This window comes from Episyrphus balteatus, chromosome 1, assembly GCF_945859705.1.
Source record: "Episyrphus balteatus chromosome 1, idEpiBalt1.1, whole genome shotgun sequence".
In the NCBI taxonomy this organism is placed as follows: Eukaryota; Metazoa; Arthropoda; class Insecta; order Diptera; family Syrphidae; genus Episyrphus; species Episyrphus balteatus.
The window spans coordinates 148,779,402-148,803,505 of NC_079134.1; the positions used below are offsets into that span (position 1 = coordinate 148,779,402).

At 30.2% G+C, this 24,104-nt stretch overlaps 1 protein-coding gene across 3 annotated transcripts; it reads left to right on the forward strand.

The window, feature by feature from the left end:
• Nucleotides 1-212: 212 nt before the first annotated feature.
• LOC129906770 (ran-binding proteins 9/10 homolog) lies at nt 213-18,572 on the forward strand. 3 transcript variants are annotated; one of them, XM_055982680.1, is made up of 13 exons: nt 213-1,290; nt 10,351-10,425; nt 10,607-10,774; nt 10,834-11,024; nt 11,088-11,275; nt 11,334-11,446; nt 11,518-11,669; nt 11,754-11,881; nt 11,958-12,058; nt 17,070-17,138; nt 17,208-17,344; nt 17,423-17,534; nt 17,598-18,572. In XM_055982680.1, the coding sequence occupies exons 1-13, from the start codon at nt 921-923 to the stop codon at nt 17,732-17,734; spliced, it is 1,941 nt and encodes a 646-aa protein (XP_055838655.1). In that variant the 5' UTR covers nt 213-920; the 3' UTR covers nt 17,735-18,572. The 3 variants fall into 3 exon arrangements, with proteins under 3 accessions (XP_055838655.1, XP_055838656.1, XP_055838657.1); XM_055982681.1 differs by having other exon boundaries at nt 11,802-11,881; XM_055982682.1 differs by lacking the exon at nt 10,351-10,425.
• The last annotated feature ends 5,532 nt before the right edge of the window (nt 18,573-24,104 follow it).

Consider the following 24,104-nt stretch of genomic DNA (forward strand, 5'->3'; position numbering starts at 1 on the left):
TACTAACAATCATACTCCACCTTCGTTAAGTTAATCACCATTCCATATATACCATCCCTGTTCTATCTAATCACCTTTTCTTCTTTTTCCCCAAAATCATTTTATTATATTTTGCTCTTTTTTTATATATATTTTATTTATTATGCTCTAGTCGTCTCCAGTTAAACGGGTCGTTTGTTTCATGGTTCATTTTCGTTAGTGGTACTCGATGAAGTTATAATAAAGTGAAAAAGACAGACAGCAGCACACAGAACAATTGACAAAAAAAGACTAAAACAAAAAAATCGAAAGGAAAATATTCATATAATAATTTTTTTCTGGTTCATTGTTGCTCTCTGCTTCATGTGGCAATTGAATTAAAATTAGAAAAACTTTGAAAATTCTATTCGAAAAAGTGTTTTGAAATATCTCGCACAATCAAAATCGAAAAAGGGTAGCCAGTGAAAAAGTAATCAGCAAGGTTTTTTTTTCTTTTCTTTATTCTCTTCTCTCATTTTGCAAAGACATTTTTTTTCACAAGAAAGAAAAAAAAAAAAAAAGACGACAAAGGAAAGAATAACAAAAGATTCACAAAATTCAACTTGCATCAAAAGTTGACTAGTGAATGCCCCAATATATTCGAAAATGTGTTGAAAAATCAAAAAGTTGAGAAATATTCGAAAAAATGAACAAATTTTCATGGCCAATAATTATTTAATACATTTTTACAACAAATTTCTTTTTTGCCAAACATACGTCGTTTATAAGAAATTTTAAATATTTAAAATAAAATTTAGAAAACAAAGGAAAGACAAAAGACACACAAAAAAAAAACGAAGTTCGAAAACGAATCGTCGTTCGTAGTCGTGTCTCGTTGTCGAAGTGTGTTGATTTTGTAGTCATCGAACTGCGAACTATATACGAAAAAGAAAAAAACCAAAATGGACGGGCACCATACGCATCACAACAATTCATCGTTTTCGACCCCATCGTCGTCATCGTCGCACCACCATCATCATCATCATCATAATGTCGCCCAGCAGCAGTCTTCTTTGCTGCAACAGCAACATACTAAACATCATCTGCACCATCATCATCAGCAGGGATTGAGTCAACAACAACAACAGCATCCGAATTGCAATAGTGGCAGTAGCCCAACAAATAACAGTAACAACCATCATATTGATCGTCTTAAAATGTTATATCCGAATGTCAACGAAAATGAAACGCCACTTCCACGATCGTGGAGCTCCCATGACAAGTGCCATGCCATTGGATTGTCACAGAATAATCTACGTGTTCATTACAAAGGTTAGATATTGTTTCTAAACTTATTTTATTAATTTGTATATACATTTTTTATATTATTTTTGTTTTTGTTCAAGTTCCGATGTCCGCAAATGTTTTTTGGTATAGATTTTTGTTTTACTGCAATATTTTATTTCTATTTAGAGAGAGATAAAGAAAAAGGCTGACTTTACTAGCATTTTGTTGTGATTGGAGATGATAATGATTACCTAAAACTTACTTCGTATTAAGAATTTTTTGTATGTTGTTGTTGTATTTTGGGAGTTTCTTTTTGGAGTGATGTTCTTTGTTTTATTGTTGTATGGGTTGGTAATAAAGTCTACTTGAACTTTAGGTATACTAATTACAAAAACCCCAAAAAATACCTATCTGTTTTTTTTTTTCAGGTAATTACATTACTTCACATTTTTTGTTTTGTACTCTTGACTTTCTCTGTTGTCTGTTTTCAACTAAATTTACACTTGAATTTAAAAGTTTTCGAACATTTTTTATTTTTTTTATGAAAATACTCAAGCTTCTATATTTTTCCTTAAAAACCAATTCAAAACAATAATCACCAGGGTAATTCCATGAGAACATATGGACATATTTTTGTTTAACTAAATTGAGTATTTTAATATATTAGGTAGTCCCGTTCTATTGGAGGTGGTACTCATGCTCTTCTTCCCGAGTAGATACGATTTGTATTGAATTCGTTGAAAGTGCGTTCCATTGAAAATCGGTAGTAAACTACTGGTAGTACTTTTCCAACCTTCCAAAGGAACAGGGTTATTAACACCAAGTATATCAATTTGTTTCATTGTTCCTAATATCAAAAGTATTCTAACTATTGTGCTGTCAAATAAGATGTAACGGGTGTGACGTTAGAAAGTAAATAAGAGCGAAAAACATATAAAAATATGCCTATAATTTAATTATGTATGTTCTCATGGAATTACCCACCTGACAAAAAACGTAAAAAGAAGTTACGAAACAGAAAGAAATTTAAAAAAAATATTTGGTGCACTCCACCGTCACGTACAGACAAAATCTGATGTTACATTTTCTGTTTCTGACGTTTGTTTGTCGATTCCTTTATTTAGATTGTGTTTGTAAAAACCATTATTCATCTACAACAAACACAAAAAAATTGAACTTATTTATGTATATTCCCGCATTGAATGCAGGCCACCTGAAATGACAAAAAAAAAATTGGTCACATAAAACATACATATAAAAAGTGTTTTTATCAACTTTTGAAAAGTCACTCCTCAAATAAGACCACGAGAGATTTTTTAACATAAACATTACAAATCTTAAATAAAAGGAATGTCAAAGAGTAATAAATTCTATTTGAAATTTGTGCATTGTTTTGAACTTTGAAAAGCTTTTTCTCAGGAATTATAGGAACTTTTGAAATAAATGATCAATAGCTCTATACATCCAGAATTTGTTGATACAAAACGTAACCCTTAATTTTTAAGACCTTAAAACATCCAACCTGTAGAGAAGTGAACTTGACCCATTATTATTCTGAACGCCTCATGTGTAAACCAGGACGCTTGTGCTTAAATTCCATAAATTATTTTATCTATGAATTGACGTTGTATTCTATCTAGTTCTATCAAAGGCTGCAGCTTTTCCAAATCTATCTCATTTCAAATATCAATGAGATTCGTATTATTTTTTTTTTTTTAGCAATTTTAGGCTGATAGTCGATTCCTTTCGTTCTTGCAGTTTTGCTTGGACAACAAAATATTTGTACATACATTGTTAATAGCTTCTCAATGAACTCTACCAAAAAGATGTGATAATTAAATCCTCGAAATTATTAAAAACATAATTCGTTTTTTTGATGATGATTTAAAATTTGATCAATTCCACAATGGAAATTTTGCTTTGATTTCTCAGGGCTTAATTCAGAGCTTTCTACATTGTTTACATCAGCTACATTAGATTGACTTTAAAAATTAATTGCGGCGGCCTGTTGGACTTCCCGGAGCACTTTTTTGAACATTTGCACTATGTAAACCATAACAAGTATTTCCCGGCGTTCAATCGGACTCAACTATTGGCTTTTGAGGTTGCTGATGTAGTAAATGTAGCTGATGTAGTTGATGTAGTCAATTCTGAAACAGGGCCTGGTTTCATTAATTATTTAATTTAAATTTTACATTGAGACATCGTAAAAATAAAGACACTTCAGAACTTTGGTGTTCTCACCAAGCTATAAATACTGTAAGAAGTGTCTTTGGCCTCTGCTGTACTGTAATTTACTCTATAGGTTTAATAGTGGGGTATTTTGTTTCATGCACATTTGAGCATTAAAACATACCTTGAGTCCTGGGACTTTCTAAAATGTTTGTCAATGTTCTTTCTCAACAAAAAGTACCTAAATCTTGATTTAAATACATTTTTACTTCATTCAAAAGTCCGTTGAACAAAATTTCTGCAACTAGGTACTTGTCCTGCTGAAATGGACAACCTTAATTTCGCAGTTTTCAATCGACCTAGTACCTATTTGTTCAGACTAGCAAAGAAAAGCTTTTAGCTAAAAAAAATCTACCTTGAGTTAAAACTTTTAGAACTATTTTCGCAGATTCTACATAAATACATATGTAACTAAAAGGTGTGTTGAAATAAAGTGCCACTTCCCATGGGCAACATAAATTTGAGTAATAGGTCCACCTAATCATATCAACTCCAGAATTCCTGTTTTAGCAATATAGGTATACTAGCAACTAGCTGGTAGGTATGTGGAATACATAATGCATACCTAAAAAAAAAACTAACAATGAATTACTATCACCAGAGACTGTAGGTTATATTATTTCACAATTGCTCTATTTTAAACACAGCTATTAATCAGCTTTGGCTGTTTTAAGTTTGGTGAACAAGGGGAATAGAAAACAAAATCCCTTATTATATTTAAAGTTCATATTGATCACCCACAGAGTCAGAAAGAAAGTTTATTTTCGTTGATAAAAATAATAAACTTTACGTACCTACCTACCTAAATATTGTTTTTGTTACTTTGTTATCAAGTAAATGGAGAATTCTAAATCTAAGCTGAAAAATCTTTATCTATGCATGTATCCATTCTATTTATTTTTTTCTTTTATTAATTAGTTTTTTTTTTATATTTTCCCTTTTTTCACGTGTTTATGTTCTTTATAGGTAGTTCATGATAGGAAAATTCTTTTGTTTTTTTTTTTTTTTTGTTTTAATTTTCCAAGGTTTATTTTCTTAATTGTTCATTTCTATTTTATAACTTGTTCATCTTTAGTGTTCATCATCAATGTTGCTGCGCTGCCTTGCCTGTTTCCTCTGCACTCGCACATATGTTTTTGCCTTCTTGTTTCTCCTTCTCCAACAACATCGCATATTTTTGCTGATTTTGCTTTCATCTACTTGTTTTGAATTTTTTTTTTTAGAAGTGCGTAAAAAAATTATTGTTTTTTTTTTTTTTTCTTCATCGTCCATTCGCTTGTTTGTGTATGGGCGTTTTATTGAGTGAGTGTTGGTGGATTGTGCGTGTGGTTGACTTTTTAAAACATATCGCATTTGCAGCAACTTTAATTCTTTTTCAATTTTATCTGTTTTGTTCACTCACTCCCTTCGTTCATGCAAACTTAACGAAAGTATTTTTCATTTCATTTTCATTTCTCTTTTGGTCATAATCTTCGCTAAAGTATCGTTTTTCGTTTTGGTATTAATTTTCTTGTTTGTTGTTGGTTTTGTTGATTGGTGTTGTTGTTTTTTTTTTTTTTTACTGCTTGCTAACTGTTTATCAGCTGATTTTGTATCGAACTGTCAAAATGGAAAAGGTAGCAAAGAGTGGGAGTTGTGGGTGAAGTTCTATATTTGTATGTGTGTGTGTATGCATTTATATTCGATATTATTTATGAATTATGTATGATAATATGTGGGAGAGCATTTTATGGAAAAAGAAAAAAAATTATCAAAAGCATTGTTTTATTTTTATTTTTTTTTTCATATTTTCAACAAAAGAAAACCTTCAACAGAGGATTTTAGATTTTTCAGGTTTTCTTTTTTAATTGTTTTTCTTTATTTATAAAAGCCAACAGAAAGTAGCGTTCACTGTTCTGAAAAACTAGGTATAGTAGGTAGGTACTGATAACAAAGAAGGTTAAATGAACTTGTATGTAAGTAGCTAGGTTTTAGCTGGGGTGACATATCTGTCTAATGGGTGTTAGGATTACCCTTGTATTAATGGCCTTGTGCGTTTTGTTTAGGGTATCTTTTTTTTTTATTTTAGTTCATTTTTTTATACCTATATTTTTTTTTATTTTTTAAAAATTAGTTCAAACACATGTAGGGGAAGTTTTAAAACTACAATAAAACCCGGATAAGTATCTCACCTTAAATATCCTGTTTTGATAGGCACTAAGGGCCAGTTGTACAAATATTTAATCCGTGGTTCAGCAACTTTATCTTCTGAATTCGCTGAAAATATTGAGTTTTATCACTGTTTCTAGGTCCATATAGGTTGAAATATGTAGCTAAATTCATCCTTGAACCAGAGTTGATCCACTGCTAATCCGCCGAAATCGGCGAGTTAAATTCCTGACCCGTGGCTAAACCACGTTTGTACAACTGGCCATAAGCGGGCTAGGTACCTACTCCCAATACAAGAACCCGCTTAAGTGCTCATAGGCACTTAGCCCTATATTTATTAAATAATAAAAAAAAACATGTTTGATAACTAAAAAGAAAAACCTAATCTTCACAAACAAAATTACTTTGAAAGTTTAAAATAGCTAACTAGCGGACCCGGCGAACGTTGTCCCGCTTTAGAGGAAATAAGGAAGAAATTAGGATAATAAATATAAGTAAAAAAGTCAGGTATGTATTTTAAAAACTCACTGTTGGACATGTATTTTGGTGCATGAATTGCAATCTTCAGTGAAACACCTTGTGATAGACGACATTTTTCGTTCGTGTTTCGATGAGACATAGTATTCGGTCGGTTAGACCAAAAGACAGCTCGTTTTTCTGATAAGTAAGTCAGTGTGAACCCTCCTACACTGAGGGAAAAAACTCAACGTTAAATGTATAATATGTTCAACGTTGATTTAATGTTGAAAAAACTAACATGAAATATCTTCCAGTGGCTGCCAATTTTTTCCTTTTTTTGTATTTAAATTGATGCTTTTTTCAAAGTTGAAACAACTTTGATTTAAGGATGTTTTATAACTACAAACTCTTTTAAACTAACGATGTTCTACTTTGATTTTAAAATTATCGAACAAACCAACGTGGTTTTCGTTGATTTTAAGTTGTTTTTTCCCTCAGTGTATAGACGACATTATGTTTCGTTTTGTTATACTATTTTTAACAAATGAACGGCTTGAATGATGTTTCGACATAGACAAAAGAGAATATCCAAAAAACAGCATCGATTAAAATGAGACCTATGTATATGGCTTGGAAATCAATCGTAGATATCAAATATATTTTTTTTTCTCAAAAACCCGCCCCTTAAACTTGCTATGCCGAATCTTAGGTTCAAATTATAAAGTGTTTTTTATGCAAAACTATTTTAGGGGAAGTCAGATTGTGTTGGTTTTAGTGTCATAAGATCCAGCGTCGAAAAATACCCTAAGTTCATGTGCCATAAGTTCAGAATTTTTTTAAATGATACTTTTTGCTTGTTTTTAGACAAAATGCACATGATTCACACAGTGAATTTGGGTGATCACATAAAATTTTTTCGGGGATGGGTATTTTATTTGGATGCATAAGATGCGAAATTCTTGTAGTGCCTAGTGGGCTTATTCCAAATAAAATGCTCTAACAATGCAGTTTTTAAAGTATCCTGTATCCTTCTCCTGGTGCCAACCTACCTGTCCACCAGTTTACAGCTAAATCGGCTCAGCCGTTTATCAGTTGTAAAAACACCTTCAATTTTATAAAAATCATTCAAAAAAATAATTATAACAATTTGTTTGGAGTATTCAAAATAGATTTTTGCCGAACCTTAGACCAACCTGATATGCACACAAAATTTCATAACAATCGTTCCAAAAAAAAAAAATTGTTGGCCCACCCTAATAGTTTTGCAGTTTTGGCTGTAGCTTAAGATAGATACAGACGGACTGAAAGACAGATTTAAGTAAACAAATGCATTTATAATAAACTTAGTTTTTTTTTTTTAATTTATTTGCCCTTTTTTGATTTATTTATTTTTTTTTTTTTTCAATGATTTTTGTTTCAATCTATTGATTTATTAATCATTCGGAAATTTAAAAAGAAAATTATAATAAATTATTTAGCCCTGATTTTTCAATCGTCAGTTAGACTATCAGAAGAATAAAAGTCAATATAAAAAAAACTTTTATTCCTAGGAATGAGCTCTATCTGAGGTTTATCCGATTATTGAAAAATTGGCCCTAAGGGATCATAAAATTATAAAAAAAAGGTGGTTAAGCGAAAAGATGAGTTTTATCCGGGTTTTACTGTATTTATTTTTCGATGTCTATTTCGTTGTGGCTGAGGCAAAAAAAAAATCAACAAGGTCCTCCTACATTCGAAACAAATGATGTTAAACTATCGATAGTGTTTCATTTCTAACTCAATTTTTTTTAAGTGTGATACATTATATTCATATCAAGCTATATCTAGACCTATTTCAAAACTTTCTTGCTTTCTAAACATCTTTGAAAAAGTTGTGAAGTGAAAGCTGCGTAGGTATTCTTTTTCTAAGGCATTTAGGGCGGAATTCAGAGTCGTAACTCAAATAAAATTTTTTCTCAAGGACAAGTCTGAGATGAAGTTTCTGAGCGTTTACTCAAGCATTTACTTCAAAATGTCCTCAGTAGGTATTCATAAGCTAAAATTAAAGAAACCCTTATGTTGTCTTACCGTAACAAATAGCTGAAGTGGGCCAAATGCAAAAGCAAATGTTCACTTGAGTAAAAGTTTCACTTTAGCGACGACTCTGAATTCCGCTCTTTATCAAATAAGAGCCAATTTTTTATTAGTCAAATAAATCCCACTTAAGGCCTATTCCTACGAATAAAAGTTTTTTTATATTGACATTTTATTCTTCGGATAGTTTAACTGACGATTGAATAAGCAGGGCTAAGTAGAGTTATCGTTTGCCTACCCTGGGTAGAATCACACCTTTATTAGATCCTATTAGATGAAATTCAAAAAACTGCATTTCAGACTCTTTCATTGCCCACTCAGAAGTTGGCCAGCGAACATCTGGCTATAAATTTTATTTAACCGTGCATACATTTGGAAGAAATTCTAATATTCACTGACGTTGTACAGTTTCCTCATACAATTGTTATGTATGCACGTTCGACTCCTTCTTGACTCTGTTTTATGCAATTCATAGAAGTATTCAATCTATTCAATACAATCTCCTACGATTGGCTCTGAACTGATCCTTATAACATGCCGCCATATGAACAAAGGATCCAACTCCTTCAGATGAAAATGATCTCATATTTCTCCTTCAACTTCTAATAGGCATATTGATGCTCCACTTTTGTTAGCCTTCATAGATTTGAACTTTAACTCGTTGACTTTCGTAGTCATGTTTATCCTAAATCCTTACGGTTTTCGATTAAATACTTTTTAAAAGAACAAACTTATACTTTAAGAAAACTTAACAAGTTTTAAAAACAAATTTTCAATTTTCTAACGGGAGTAACTGGAAAACGTGTTGATGTGATAGAATTTTTCTGACTTAATATTAAAAATCAGAAAAGTATAGTTTGGTTTCTGTAAAAAAAACTTTGTTGACCAGTGTAATTTGTTAAAACATTCTTTTATTTCGTAGGTACGCCATGTTTCTAAATGAATTTACAGTTCGAAGTCTTAATAAAACTCAATTTCCAACGTAAACCTCAAACACTTGTTGTAAACAAGTAACCCCATTCAGAAGGCTTAAAATTGGCATTTTAGCATATTTCAATTGGAACATTACTTAGAAGACACCCTGTTTCGTCACTTTTACGACAAAGTGGCATAACGTCGGCTAAGGGTGCAAACCTCGTAATTCCATTTTTGTGGATTTACGAGGTTTGCACTCTTAGCCGACGATAAATCGTAAATAGTTGGTGTGCAAAATGCTCAAAAAAAAAATTACAAAAAAATCTACCTGTGTATTCGGCAATTTCTTACTTCATTTAGTTTTCGCGTTGTAGAAAAATGTAGTTATCATATTTAACTAACATCCCAAATTTCTACAAACTTTAAAAAGCTCTCCTGAAAATCGTCCAATTTCAACCTGTGCTACTTTAAAACAAAAGCGATAATATAGTAATGTATACGTTATACCTGTACCTGTATCTTTATGTCCCCATTTTGTAGCAAAAGCTGACAAAAAGTTTGATTCAATTCAAGATTAAAATCCATAGTCTGGTTATGGACTTATTTTCCAATCTTAAATCTTATTTCGAGTACAAAAATTGTACCGTTTTTTGTTTCTCTAAATCCATCTTAGCCCTAATACCTAAAAGCAGAGACCAGAACAGTTGAATTTACTTAAGCAGCATTAACTATCTTCTTAATTTTAATGTAGATAAGGAAAGTGTTAGCTGTAGTAAAAAATCGATAGTTGCCATAATGGAAACCCAGGCGACCTCTCTTTTGTTTCACTTCCATGGGAAGATTCAGCAGCAAAAATTTAGATCCAAATTTGTTCACTAGCTTTTGAACAGTTTGATTACTGGTGATAAGGAGGAAACAAAATGTATAACTTAGGACCTTCATGCTTCTTATTGATGCTGTTTAGTTTCCTTCGGAGTTTATTCGTATAAAAATAGGTTTTTCTTGGTAATTTGGCTGAATATAATAGGATTTGTTGTTTCTCCACAAGAAAACATTCCACTGGAGGTTTCAAAAATAAACCATTTAATAAGCAAAAAAAACTTCAAATACCGTAGTGTAAACCTTTAACTATTTGATATTACTCCTTGTTGGTGACGTTGTTGTTTCTCTATAGTAGTTATTTGTTCTTTAGAATTGTGTACTACCATATTTCTTAAAAAACAAATACTATTTTAACAACACTAAAACACACAAATTTTTCTTAATTAATTTATCTAGAAGCAAGTTCTTACAAATTGGATCTTCACACAAGGGATTATATGATTTTACATAGGCGAAGCATATTTTTCGGAAGTATACACTAATTCGGAGATAAAACTTTTTAATTATAATTTTATTTGTTTTCATTTAGTAGTTAAAAGAATATTTTTGTTTGTCTTGACAATTGTTTTTGAACGTCTGTATTGAATAGATTTTGTCCTGTGTCCATATGTGTCGAAAAAGATATTATAATTAAACGTTGGATTCTTTCAAGGAACAGGCAAAAGTGTCAATGATGCTGCCGCATCAGTACGTACTCCTCATCCAATTCCACCTGGTTGTGGTTTGTATTATTTTGAGGTTAAGATTATATCGAAGGGCAAAAATGGCTACATGGGCATTGGTCTTACTTCCGAGAATTTTAAAATGAATCGATTACCAGGTAAAGAGGAGAACTTTTAAGTTGAATTATTGTAATAACTTGTCATCTTTATATTCAAGGTTGGGATAAACAATCATATGGTTATCATGGCGATGATGGAAACTCATTTTCCGCTTCAAACCGAGGTCAATCTTACGGTCCAACATTCACCACAGACGACATTATCGGTTGCGGAGTTAATTTCGTTAATAATACATGTTTTTATACAAAGAATGGAATCGATCTTGGTATTGCATTTAGGGATTTACCTGTAAGTTTCTTCATGATGATGATAACTTAAAAGTTATTTGATTAAATGGGATGTCTTTTGCAGTCGAAATTATACCCAACAGTCGGCTTACAAACAGCTGGTGAAGAAGTTGATGCGAATTTCGGACAGGAGCCATTCAAATTCGATCAAATTGAAGATATGATTCGACAAATGCGAGCCGAAACTAAGGCAGCCATATATGATTTTCCAATGCGCAGCGAATATGGAGATCCAACGACGCTATTGCACAAGTAAAAATCAAATTTTGTTTTGTCTTCAAAAAAGTAATCTATTTGTTTTTTTTTCTAGAATGGTCTCATCTTATCTAGTACACAACGGATACAGTCTAACAGCAGAGGCTTTTGGAAGAACAACTGGTCAGAGCTTTACCGAGGAACTAGGATCAATAAGAAATCGTCAGAGTAAGCTTTACTCTTTTTCTTATTCTTTTACTCAATTAACATTCATTGTAATTTTTTTTTTTTTTTTATAGAAATATTAAAACTTATTATGACTGGTAAAATGGGACAAGCAATAGAGCATACTGTACGCTCATATCCCGGACTGTTAGAAAACAATAAAAATCTATTATTTATGCTTAAATGTAGACAATTCATTGAAATGGTTAATGGATCAGATATTGAAGTAATACATTCCACATAAATTTTATTGCAAAATTTCTTGAGTGTTATTAAAATTTGGTTTATTTTCTTACTCATTTTGTTGCAGTGTACTCCTGCCAAAACAATACAAACTTCTGTTATTCAATCAACTAAGTCGTACCAAAATGGCACACCGAATAGTGCTGTGATAAGTGCAGATTGCGTTCAAGATAATCAACAAGATATTAAAAATTCGTAAGAAAACTTTTTTTTTTATTAAAATATAGTTTATTTTTGTTGATAAAATTAAAATATTAACTTTTTTTTATAGATTTTTGATAGATAATAATTCAGAAGATTTAGATAAGTGCAACGATATATCGAACAGTGATTATTTGAATGATGTTGAAATGGAGAATGGCCATACAAATGGTAAGTTAACAATATCATCTATTTACTTTAGATTTGTTTTTATTTCACCGTTACATCTTTTTGAAATTTTGTTATATTTTAGTCACATATGTAGCTAAATGATTTATTCTGCATCATGAAGTGTCCTTTAACGTTTGATATCTGTGTTACAAAATAAAAATCATATTTCGGCACTTGAAATTTTTCATAGACCCTCAAAATTTCAAGTTATCGTCAAAAAACAGTTTTTCAATGTTTTTAGTCCGGTCAAATTAGACTAAAATAAGGGGGTGAGGTTACATAAATTCCCAGCAAGCTGAAAATTGGTAGGATTGTTGGAAATACCATCATAAATAAAATTTAAAAAGTCCTCATCGATCCGAGTTGTGGAAAAAAAATTACGGGGGGTCAAAGGTCAAAAAAATGGGTTTTTCACGATTTTTAGGAAAACGAAAATTCTTATCAAAAAATTTTCAATGCGAAAGTTGTAGACCAGCTTATTATCTATAAAAAGTGTCATGACACTTTTTTGGCTCAGACCCACCGTTTTTGAGATATAACGATTCAAAAAGTTGAAGTTGAGTTTTAATCGTCATAATTATGCACACGTTTCCACGCCACCTTTGAGGTAGTGTACCTAGCGCGTTTTTTTTAATGTGGTTTCCCCGGTAGGCCTATTCCACAGATTTATTGGGGTTCATACAAAAAAAAAAAATAGGTAGATTTATCCATATGTGTCATAGTTCTCTTCCTCTTCAACTTCTTCTTGTTCTTGGTCCTGGATGCAAGTTAATAATGACACATCGCTTGTCTCCTCGTTGGTGTCAAATGAATCCTCAATTGTTGGTGATTCAACATTGGAGCACGACCGGTCTTGACAATTTGTGCATGCTACAGAACAAAACAGTGTAACTTTTTTGCAACCACATTTAGCACTACATCCCTTTTTACAGTTGCAAAAAATTGTGTTCAGCAGTTTTTCCGGTGCAGGTGGGAATAATGTTGGAACAGGTTCTAGTGCATTGTTGACCAACTTCCAACCCCAGTCTTTTGGGTCTAGCTGATAACCAAGCCACTTATCTAAGCAAGTAGTTTTTTTAGGAGCTCCATACATAAAAAGAAGAAAGCGAATTCCGTTGGTGATGATTTCTTGTCGAGTCGCATTACTCTTTTTAAAAACTTCAGCACATTGAACTAGATCCTGTTTTTGATACATTTTAAAAACATTATTTTTACCCCTTCTGAAAAATGCAGATGTCGTATCACAGCCTGTTATGGCGTGTAAGAAAAGAACATGATCTTGACACTTTGCAAAAGCAGATAAACTTTTCGATGAATATATTATAGATTGATGTTGAGCTTTTCCGGGCTTTAGAATAGACCTGATTATGACGATTACAACTCAAAATTTTTGAATCGTTATATCTCAAAAACGGTGGGTCTGAGCAAAAAAAGTGTTATGACACTTTTTATAGATAATAAGCTGGTCTACAATTTTTGCATTGAAAATTTTTTGATAACACTTACCGTTTTGGTGAAAATCGAGAAAAAATCGTTTTTTTGACCTTTGACCCCGAGTAATTTTTTTTCCAGGTCTCGGATCGATGAGGACTTTTTAGGTTTTATTTATGATGGTGTTTCCAACAATCCTACCAAATTTCAGCTTGCTGGGAATTTTTGTAACCTCACCCCTTTTTTTGAGTCTTATTTGACCAGACTCATGGTACCGATAACTTCCTTATAACTCTAGGTATGACAAACCTTTTACCATTTTGAAATTCCTCTTAGTTGAGAGTATTTTTAAAAAAGGGGGCCACCTAGGTTCCTTTGATTTATTTTGTACCACAGTTGTTTAAAATTTTTCTTAAAATACTTTTTTTTCATTTTGCTCGAAAAACAGATTTCAAATTTTTTTTAAGAAAAAGGTGCAATAGCTATGAAGTTTTTAAACTTAATATGTACTCAGCCAATTATTGTAAAAAATTATAAAAAAAAGAAATAAATAAAATTCATTCATTTGTGGTTGTAGTGAACGAAAACACAAGATGATAAAATTTAAAATACACTGAACGAAAAAAAGTCAATATTTTATGAACTGGTTGCGATAGCACTTTTTATATCTGTTTTTGGAACAGTCATAAGTGTAGCTATCAGCCATTTTAGGGTTGTCCATTCCCTATCGGACACCCTGTTTATATTTAGACCTATTCTAAACAAAAATTCCCAGGGAAATTGTTTCGGGAGAATGGCTCCCAATCGGAAAAATGGGGAAAAATTCCTTTTTTTTTTGCTTTCTCCATATTCTTAACCATTGAAGAACGAAATTCAAGCTAAAAGATAGTAAAATTTCAGGAACTTTTCTGTTGGGAGTTTTTTTTTTCAAAATATGCCTGATTATGACGATTACAACTCAACTTCAACTTTTTGAATCGTTATATCTCAAAAACGGTGGGTCTGAGCAAAAAAAGTGTCATGACACTTTTTATAGATAATAAGCTGGTCTACAACTTTCGCATTGAAAATTTTTTGATAAGACTTTTCGTTTTGCTAAAAATCGTGAAAAACCCATTTTTTTTACCTTTGACCCCCCGTAAATTTTTTTCCACAACTCGGATCGATGAGGACTTTTTAAATTTTATTTATGATGGTATTTCCAACAATCCTACCAATTTTTAGCTTGCTGGGAATTTATGTAACCTCAAATGTCTAATTTGACCGGACTATTTCACATTTCAACGATTTTTTACTCAGTCATTTTTGGGACAATTTCAGATTTATTTACAGTTCTAAACAGAGGAGTACTTGCTCTTTTTGAAAATTTTTTTTTTATTTTTCTCAAGCACCAAATTGGGTGTAGATTTTATGGACTGAATCTCAAAATACAACATTTTTTCACCGTTTTTTTTTTTTAGAATTGGGAGACCGTTTTAATATAATATCAATAACAAAAAATAATTCGAAATTTATGAATTTATCAAATTTTGGAATATTTATAAAATATGACAGAGTAAAGCAAAATATTTTTTACTACAAAATTAGCCGTCAACTACTTTTATGCTGATTTGTTAACTTATTCGATTTATCTAGACCTAAAATTATATTTGGACATAAATCTATTCAAAATTCGACAAATTTGAAAAAGAGTTCAACTGGGCAATATTAAAATAACGATTTTAATCAAATTAACTTTACTTCTTCAATGTTCTTTCTAGTTATTTGTTTTTTTTTTTAGCTTTAATTCTTAATGTCATCGTCTAATAAAGCACTCCACACAATTTCAACATCAAATTGCAATACAATTTTTCTCTGCTAAATGTCTTACATACAAATAAAAACATTTTTTTTTAACGGTTTGCTTCTTGCTTTTTTTCTTTTGAAGTTAATAGCATTGAATTTACTTGGCCTTTGGTACAATTTTTTTTAATCTTACAATTGAACCGAAATTTCAATTTTTCAAAACTCATTTTAGAAATATTTCTAAGACCTGTATTAATTTTATGGATCCATTAAAATAGCAATTAGAATTTTTATATATACTTCTACTTGAGGACATCGATTGTTTCGTTCCAAAATCTATCTTTTGATATGTTTTGATGCATGTTGTGAGGACATTGTCATTTATGCATTTTCAATTTACTGGCATGAATTCAAAGGAATATGGTGCATTGACATTCTTCACTTCAGCAATCATTAAGTAGGCTTGCGACACGTTCATGCCGAATTTTCGTTCACTTCAGCCATTTGCATTTCCTTGTGATCGCTCTATCCACTCGTATCGAGGTTTTGCGATGATGAGACTTGTGCAATGTATTTTCAAAGTTTAAATGTCTATTTGCCCTTACTAAATAAACAGTTCAGGGTTTTAGGGAAGTAAATTGAGGAGCTGATTTCCAAAACCAGCTATCGGAAAAAAATCGAAAAATGTCTTTTCCAAAATGGCCTATACAAAATGTTCCATCCAATAAGGCCTCTTCAGTATAAAAAATATCACGATGGCGTTTGATAAAATGCCACATTACTATTTCGTCAATCAGTCCGTCCGTCCGTGTGGCTCTTCGTCTGTGAGTCCATCTGTACTCCAAGCTAGGACCTAAATGGTCTAAAGATTTTTATTTTAAATTTATAAAGTTTATCTGAAATATAGACACTTCGAACTACAAAAGCAATCACGTGCGACCCAGAAGCGCATTTTAATTCAATTATATATTTAAAAATGTATTTTTGTTCCTTGTTATAAACTAGATTAAAGGTTTGTTTTCAAAAAAATAAAAAAAAATCCGGATTTTACCTCCAAAAGAAGCTTTTTTTTAATAATTTTACTTCCAAAAGAAGACATAATTCAATTATAATTCCAAAAGCAGATACACCAATTTTTTAATAAGGAATATTCAATATAAAGACTTCAGATATATTTATTTTGAAAACTTAAATTTTATTAAAATTTTGAGAAGAATAAATTTGTAGAAGATAATTTTGTTCTATATCTTCTGTATTACGAAGTAAAGGTTTTTGGAATTTACTCAAAACTACCTTCACGTAGTGATTGTGATCATTGACAATAATCATTCTACTTGTCCCGGGGTGCATACACATTGACATTTTCTACTTATTAAAAAAAACTCGTTAAGAAAATTTAAAAAAAGGCATTTTCTGTTGCAAACGGAATGTAAATTTACTAGTGTTTAAAAGGCCCGTTCAGAGTTAGTCACATTGTAATATCTTTCTTCTAATTATACTTATATTAGATGCTTATTAACATAAGAAATTTTTGGTTATAAAAAAAAAACGAAAAACGTGATCTTTTCGTCTTTTCTACAACTCTTTAGCTGCCGTTACTATAACTCATGTATATCAAAAATAAGCACTAAAACGAAACTAAACTTTAAAAAATATAAAGCAAAAATTTTCCACAAAGTTCGCCATCATTCATTTGGCATCCAGGAATTAATAGGCCGCAATCACTTAAAACTCATGAATTTGCCAACCTAAACTTTAATGTATTCATTTATGTTATTTTTATTTTAAATTACAGGTAGTTCATGTAAAAATGGAACATCTCCTACAAATTTTGCCAATTCCCTTGACGTAGACGAAGACATGGGTAAGATATCGATCTCGCTTTGAATTGCTTCAAATCAAACAATAAATACCAAAAATAATCAATTTCTAGATGTCGATTTATCGCCATCACGAAAATATTGCCATGGCTTTGAGAGAATACTTGAATTTGGAAAGGAACTTTCACAAATGGGGCAACAATTAGAAAAGGAAAATAAAATGAATGAAGAAGATCGACAGATGTTAGAAGTGAGTTTTTTTTTTGTTGCAAATTTATGAATAATGTTTGTTATAATTTAATTAATATTAATATTGTATTTTTTTTAGGATGCATTTAGTCTTATAGCATATTCAAATCCGTGGTCAAGTCCATTGGGCTGGCAACTGTGTCCATCGAAGCGCGAAACAGTTTGCTCTGCCCTTAACTCGGCTATATTAGGTAAGTCAAAACAAATGAGCGAACAATAACTGGATTATAATAAATAAATTTTTGAATTTATAGAATCAATGAGCTATCCATGGAGACCACCACTAGAAGTGTGTGTTGCCCATGCTGGCGAGCTCCTTAAAGTTATGGCAAATTCATCGTTAGGCGCTTGCGCCTTTGTCAACATTGACGATGTGTTCCCACAGAATTGACCATGTCCTGTAATGACAGTGCCGCTGCCGTCGGCCAACGTCATGTTTGCTACGTTAATTTAAAATAATATAAAACAAAACAAAAATCAACAAAATTATACAAAAAAAAAACAGTTTTAAAAAAAATAATTAAATTTTGCATAATCTTTATTTTTTAATCTAATTTAATTACAAATTACTTATCAAATTTCTAGTTTAATTTGTTGTTTGTGTCGCTCTCACTCAGTTGGGCGATTAATAAGAAATATTTTCTTTATATTATTTTTTTTTACAGTTTTAAGATTAAATTAGTTATTTCATTTTTTTTTTTTTAATTTTTGCTGAATTTTAAACATAAACATAAATTTATATTCAACCGTTGTTGTTATAATTTTTGTTTGTTTCTTGGTAACGATTTGAAAAGTTAGATTAAAAAATTAAAAGAAAAAGAAAATCATAAAACAATCAATTTTGAAATATTGCATAGAAATATGATGTAAATACGAGAAAAAAAAACAAAACATATTATAAGAGTTATTAACAAATAGTTTTCTTTTTTTATTTATTTTTCTTTTTTTTTGTTTGCTTTTACAAATAAATCCACCACGGAGTTTTTCAAAAGTGCTGGTATTAGAAATGCTATCGTTTGCGATAAATAGAGTTTTAGATAAGAATACTACATTGATATAATTTCATTGCTTCCCTTAGAAAATCATGTTTCTTTATTCGTCAAATAATTGCACCATGGCAAAAAAAGAGATGAGTGATGTATTGAATATTCAAAAGAATTTTTAATTGAAACTCATAGTTTTGACCAAACAAATTCTTGCAATTTCAATTTCATTTTGCTTTTTTTTTTTTTACAAAAAAAAATAATTTTTCTTATACAAACTAAATGAGGATTAGTTTTCCAAAATTTTCGCGTGCTACATGCACTTTACTTTTCCAACTGAAAAGAAATAAAATCATCCATGCGGATTCCATGTGAACAAGATTCCATTAAAAAAAGAAAAAATGCAAACAGGCGTAATCGAATTTAGTTGCACCTAAAGACGAAGGGCACTTACAGGATTCTACTACAGTAGGATTCGTCATCTTACTCCCAAAATTTGTTTCATTTGATATTCTCTTGCATATCTGATTTTTTTTTTTGTTGAGAAGCTTGTTCTTTTTCTTTCTTCCGATTACTTACGACAGGAAATCATCATTGTTTGAACTGAGAACTGTTCAATTATTTTGTTCACTGTTTGGACAAATCGAAGTGCTAGCACACATTATTGTTTTGTGCTAAAAAGTATACAAGTATCCACTGCTTAATTTGGCTTTTGTGATCAGCGGAATGAAACCACAAGATTGAGTCTTTTTTTGATTTTCTGCTTTGAAAATTGTCTTATAGTCATATTCACAATCGGAGATATTTTGGTTTAAGAAAGAACAATTGATCTTAGGTATGGATGAATTTTAAAAAAATATAAAACGACCAAAATAAGCCAGAGTCAACTATGACTGATTCAAACTGTGAAACGGTTAAAACGCTATTAAAATGTACATCTGCTGGTCTGAGAATCCGGTTTTGAACTGCTCTGTGTCCAACTAAATACAAATATCGTTGGTTTTGCTTGTTCCAAAAGTGTTAATACTAATATTTCCGTTCGTTTTTCTTTTTTTATTTTCTCATGACTACTAATCTCCACTAGGGACCTATTTCAAAGCTTTTTTGCATCAACTACATCAATTACATCTATGACTTGAAAATCAGAAGTTGAGTCCGATTTAACCTCGGGATTTAAATAGAGAAAATGTTCTAAAAAAGGTTCCGAGAAGCCCAATAAGGAGCATGAAAAGCTGTTTTGAGTGATGTAGTTTGTTGTGAAACAGGCCACAGGTTTATCGTTCTATTCTTGTATTAATGCTTATAGTGAAAATGTGTAAACCTCCCTTTTATTATATTTTATTTTTGGTTTTACAAAGTTTATATAATTGCAAATTGCATTTCTTAAACTGTACGTTTCTAAAATAAATGAAAATATTCTTCAATCTTATTTTTCAGATACATATTCAATTTTAACTTATAAAAAAATATATATTTTACTTTATAGAGCAAGTTTTAATTTTCAAAACCATAAATAAAATAAAAAAATATAAAATCAAAATAAATCATCTTAAATCTGAATGTTTTATAAGAAAACACTTGTTTTGCTAAGTGTTAAAATAAATAAAAATAAAATAAAAAGTTTCCTCTGAGCGTGTTAATTTAAAAAAAAAAAATATAAAGACAAACAAAACAAAATTAACAAAGTGATTATAAAAATAAAAAAAAAAATCAAGCCTAAACTTGAAAAATTTAGATGACGCCTATACAATATATTGTGACTGTAGTTTGATATAGTTAAAAAAAAAAAATATTTATTACTATAAATGTGAATGGAAAAAAAAAATAAATAAATCATTTATTCATCTATAAACGTAAAAATTTAATAGAGACTGTAGAAATTGAAACATCAAAACAAATAACACGAAAAAGGATACATTTTATTCTCAAATCCCAAAAGTAGAATTTTATTGCAAATATATTTGAAAAAAAAAATCCAATTCAAAGTGATTTTCTTATTTAGAATTTGTTTTCTTGTTATAAATAAAATCAACAACTATACAAAATTATATTTTTTTTTTCAAAAAATCGTTTTTAATGTTTCTTCCCTGCATTTTGTGTTTTGTCAAATTTTCTCAAGATTCTTAAACATAAGTGGCTTTTCGGAATTTTTGAGAATTTTTATTTATTATTATTTTTATTTTTTTATTATTAAAAAATTAATTTTAAAAATTCAACAAAAAATATTTTACAAAAAAACCTATACAATTTGTTGATTAAAATTGTTAGCTCTTTTCTTTGTTTTATTTTTTTTAACAACAATTTTCGAAAGTGCGTATATTAAAACAAGAAAAAGAATATATAAGTTATATTTTAAGCAAAACTAATAAAAACAAGTGTAATAATTTTAATATTTAAGAATAATATAAATTAAGAAAACAAATTTGAAATATATATATACGAACATAAAAAATAAACTAATAAAATCTATTAAAATTTTGTTTTATTAAGAGCCAATTTTTCAATCTTCTAATAAACAGTCAGTTAACAGTTCAACGAATAAAGTTATTAGGCTCATAAACAATCAGATAAAAACATTGAATTTTTCAATCAAGAATAATTTATTCTACAGAATAACAAAAAAAAATTGTCAAATTCAAAAATATTTAAAATTAAACGTCATTTTTATTCATGATTGTTTTTGTTTTCTTGTGTTCCACTGTATTTTTTTCAAAATTCTTTCAAAACAGCTTTGACAACTGACACATAATTTGTTTGAGATTATTCCTTAGAATAATTTTTATTCGTCTCTGAAAGAAGCAGATAGTTTTATTCTTAGGAATAAGCTATATCTGCCTGTTGAAAAATTGATTTTTCTCTATCCTTAGGAATAAGTACTAACTGACTGTTTAACTGACTATTGAAAAATTGGCCCTAAATGTTATAAAAATCAATTTTAAAAATTACAATACATCTAAAAAATATACAGAATATTTTTATTGATACTCATTGTCATTAATAAAAATACGAACTAACGAATTTTAAACTGGTTATAACTGGACTAAAAGACAAGTTTAATAACTTAACAAAAGCCTGAAAAGTTCACAATATGGGTATTTTGGGCCAAGTTTCTAGAGAAAGCACCTTAAAATCTCCAACGATGATGATTTGAAATACAATTCACAACTACACAGCTTTTTAAAAGCTTTTATGTAAAAAAATTATAACAAAATTATTTGAATTTAATTTCATGAATAAGTTTATTTATTATATTTATTTATTTATTATATTTATATTTTATTATTATATTTTTTTTATTCTATACAAATTTCTTCTAGCAAAAAGATTTAAAATAAAAATCATTAAGCCACGTTTTGAAAAAGTTCAAAAGTAAAAATATGCTTTTGATAGGGCAGTTGTTTTTGTAAAAAAATGAGCTTTTTTATAAATTAAATGCCCGACTTGGTCGTACGAACTTGCTGTATATTAAAAAAAAAATCATGTGAGCAATAAATTCTATGCCATCTAAAAGCTTATTATTTCACCTTTTATATGACGCTTCAATCATACTTCTACAAAAAACCAACCAAGGTCGAAATTTTGAACTGAGATTACGGTACTTCCTACACTGGTGGCAACAGATCTCCACAGGTTTTTTGAGGTATTTTTCAAGTTTTTCAATTTAAGATTGTGTAACTTGTAGAGTATGTACCCAGTGCCGGATTAACCATGTCATGGGCCTCTAGGCAAAATAATTCTTGGGCCCTTTTCCGATGCTTTTTCAATATCATAAGCTATTTTTAAGTTTGGTTAGAAATTTGTGCAGGTAACTTACTAGAGACTAATCGGATATAATCTGGTGTCTTATCATGTCATTTTATAAATGTAAACTAAAAGTTTTGAAATAACTATAATAAATATTGTTATTATTATATTGATATTATTATATCAACAAAAAAATTTTAGCAACTTGATGGTTCACAGATAATTTTTATTAACGATAAGTTATTAGAAAATATCTTAGATTCAAAAGGTATAAGTAGGTATACCTATGCCGACTTTTCACGAGTCGATTTTAACCACTTGATATGTCTCACGGCTTAAGTCGACTAGGACTCTAGTATATGGATTGTCACTTAAGTCGCGTGCAGCTTACGTTCACACGACTCGACTGACGCCAAAAAGCTTCGCCGCACGGCAAAAATCAACTCGTTATAGGTCGGCATTACGGTTTCATCAACTGGAAAGAGAAATCATACGAAAAAGTTTCAATTTTGATTTTATTATTATTATATCCAAGGCAAAATACTCAAAACAGAGATCCGCAAAACAGTTCCAAAGCCAGAACGAACATGGAACGGTTGTTTTTTCGGTCGGAACTAGTTCCTGGAACTAGTTCCGCGGAACTATCTAGAATTTGAGTTTTTTCAGGAAAATGCATCAAAATAAGAAATAGTATGAATTTGAATATTTTTTCCTGATGGAAGACATGGAACTGGAACTGTACAAACTTATAAACGTTTGTACGTTATTTAATTAATTTGCAAATACAGTATTTATCGCTTATAAGAAACACGCTTATAAGAAAACCTCGCTTAAAAGAAACTCGAACAAAAGCACCGTGTACCTTACCATATATTTTAATGTTGAATTATGTGTTTATAAGAAACACGTTTATAAGAAAAACACTGATAAAAGAAACATTTTTCAAACCACGAACTTTATTGCTCACACATAAAGTTGGTTGGATTTAAGAAACTTTCAAAAAAATCACGAAACTAAAAAAACATGAACCCTTAAGAAAAATTCAAAGCAACCTGTGCAAATGTCATTTGAGTTTGAAATTATTTGAAATTATTTGAAAAGAATGGGCACGTTCAAACAGTTAACATAAAGCTATCGGATAGCTTTTTGTTGTTGTAAACAATGTTAAAAATTAGCAAAGAAACGAACCATTTTCTGTCAAAAAATAATCTGAAGGTATCCGAGATTTCTGGTATACCTCACGTATCCGATTGATCAGCTGATAAACACTTTGCCTTTTTTTATTTTGATTACTTTTTGCGCGACTATTCAGCTTGAAAATAAAATAAATTTGCAAGAAATATAGTTAAATCGATTGTGCAAGTACCATGTAACAATAAAAAAAAAGAATTTGCTCAAAAGAATCAATTTTCTTTTTTCATATTTTTTTGTTGCTGCTTTGGCAAGCTATCTGGATAGCTTTTCGTCCAAAAAGATATTCGAGATACGGGTATCCCAGATAGCCTATCCGATAGGTGTTTGAACGTGCCCAATTTCAGTTCAGTGTTCAATTTGTTATTTGTTGTGTTTGTGTTCTTTATATCTCTGCTGTGTTTACCTTTGTTAAAAATGTTGCGAAATAATGGCTGTGTTCCTTTGGGCTCAGCAAAGTACTTTTTAGTACATCTGAATCCATTCAAAGACATTTTTTCTATTGATGAAATGAAGTTGAATACAAGAATACAAACAGAACTACTTAGCAGAAGATACTTCAGGCCAAAGGAACACAGCTAATATTTCACTTAAAACTAAATTGATACAAATAATCCTTGAATAAATTAAATCGGGAAAAAATAGAAAAGAAATCTGTGAAAAATATAAAATAGCTACATAATATATGAAGTTATATAATTGGATTGATGGATTGAATATTTAGGCGAGGACAAGTTTGTGGTACTTCTTGGTAGGTATATTTGTATAAGAAACTTGTTTCTTATATCCGTATAAGAAACTTGTTTCTTATATCCGTTGTAAGAATATAAGAAACACTCGGTT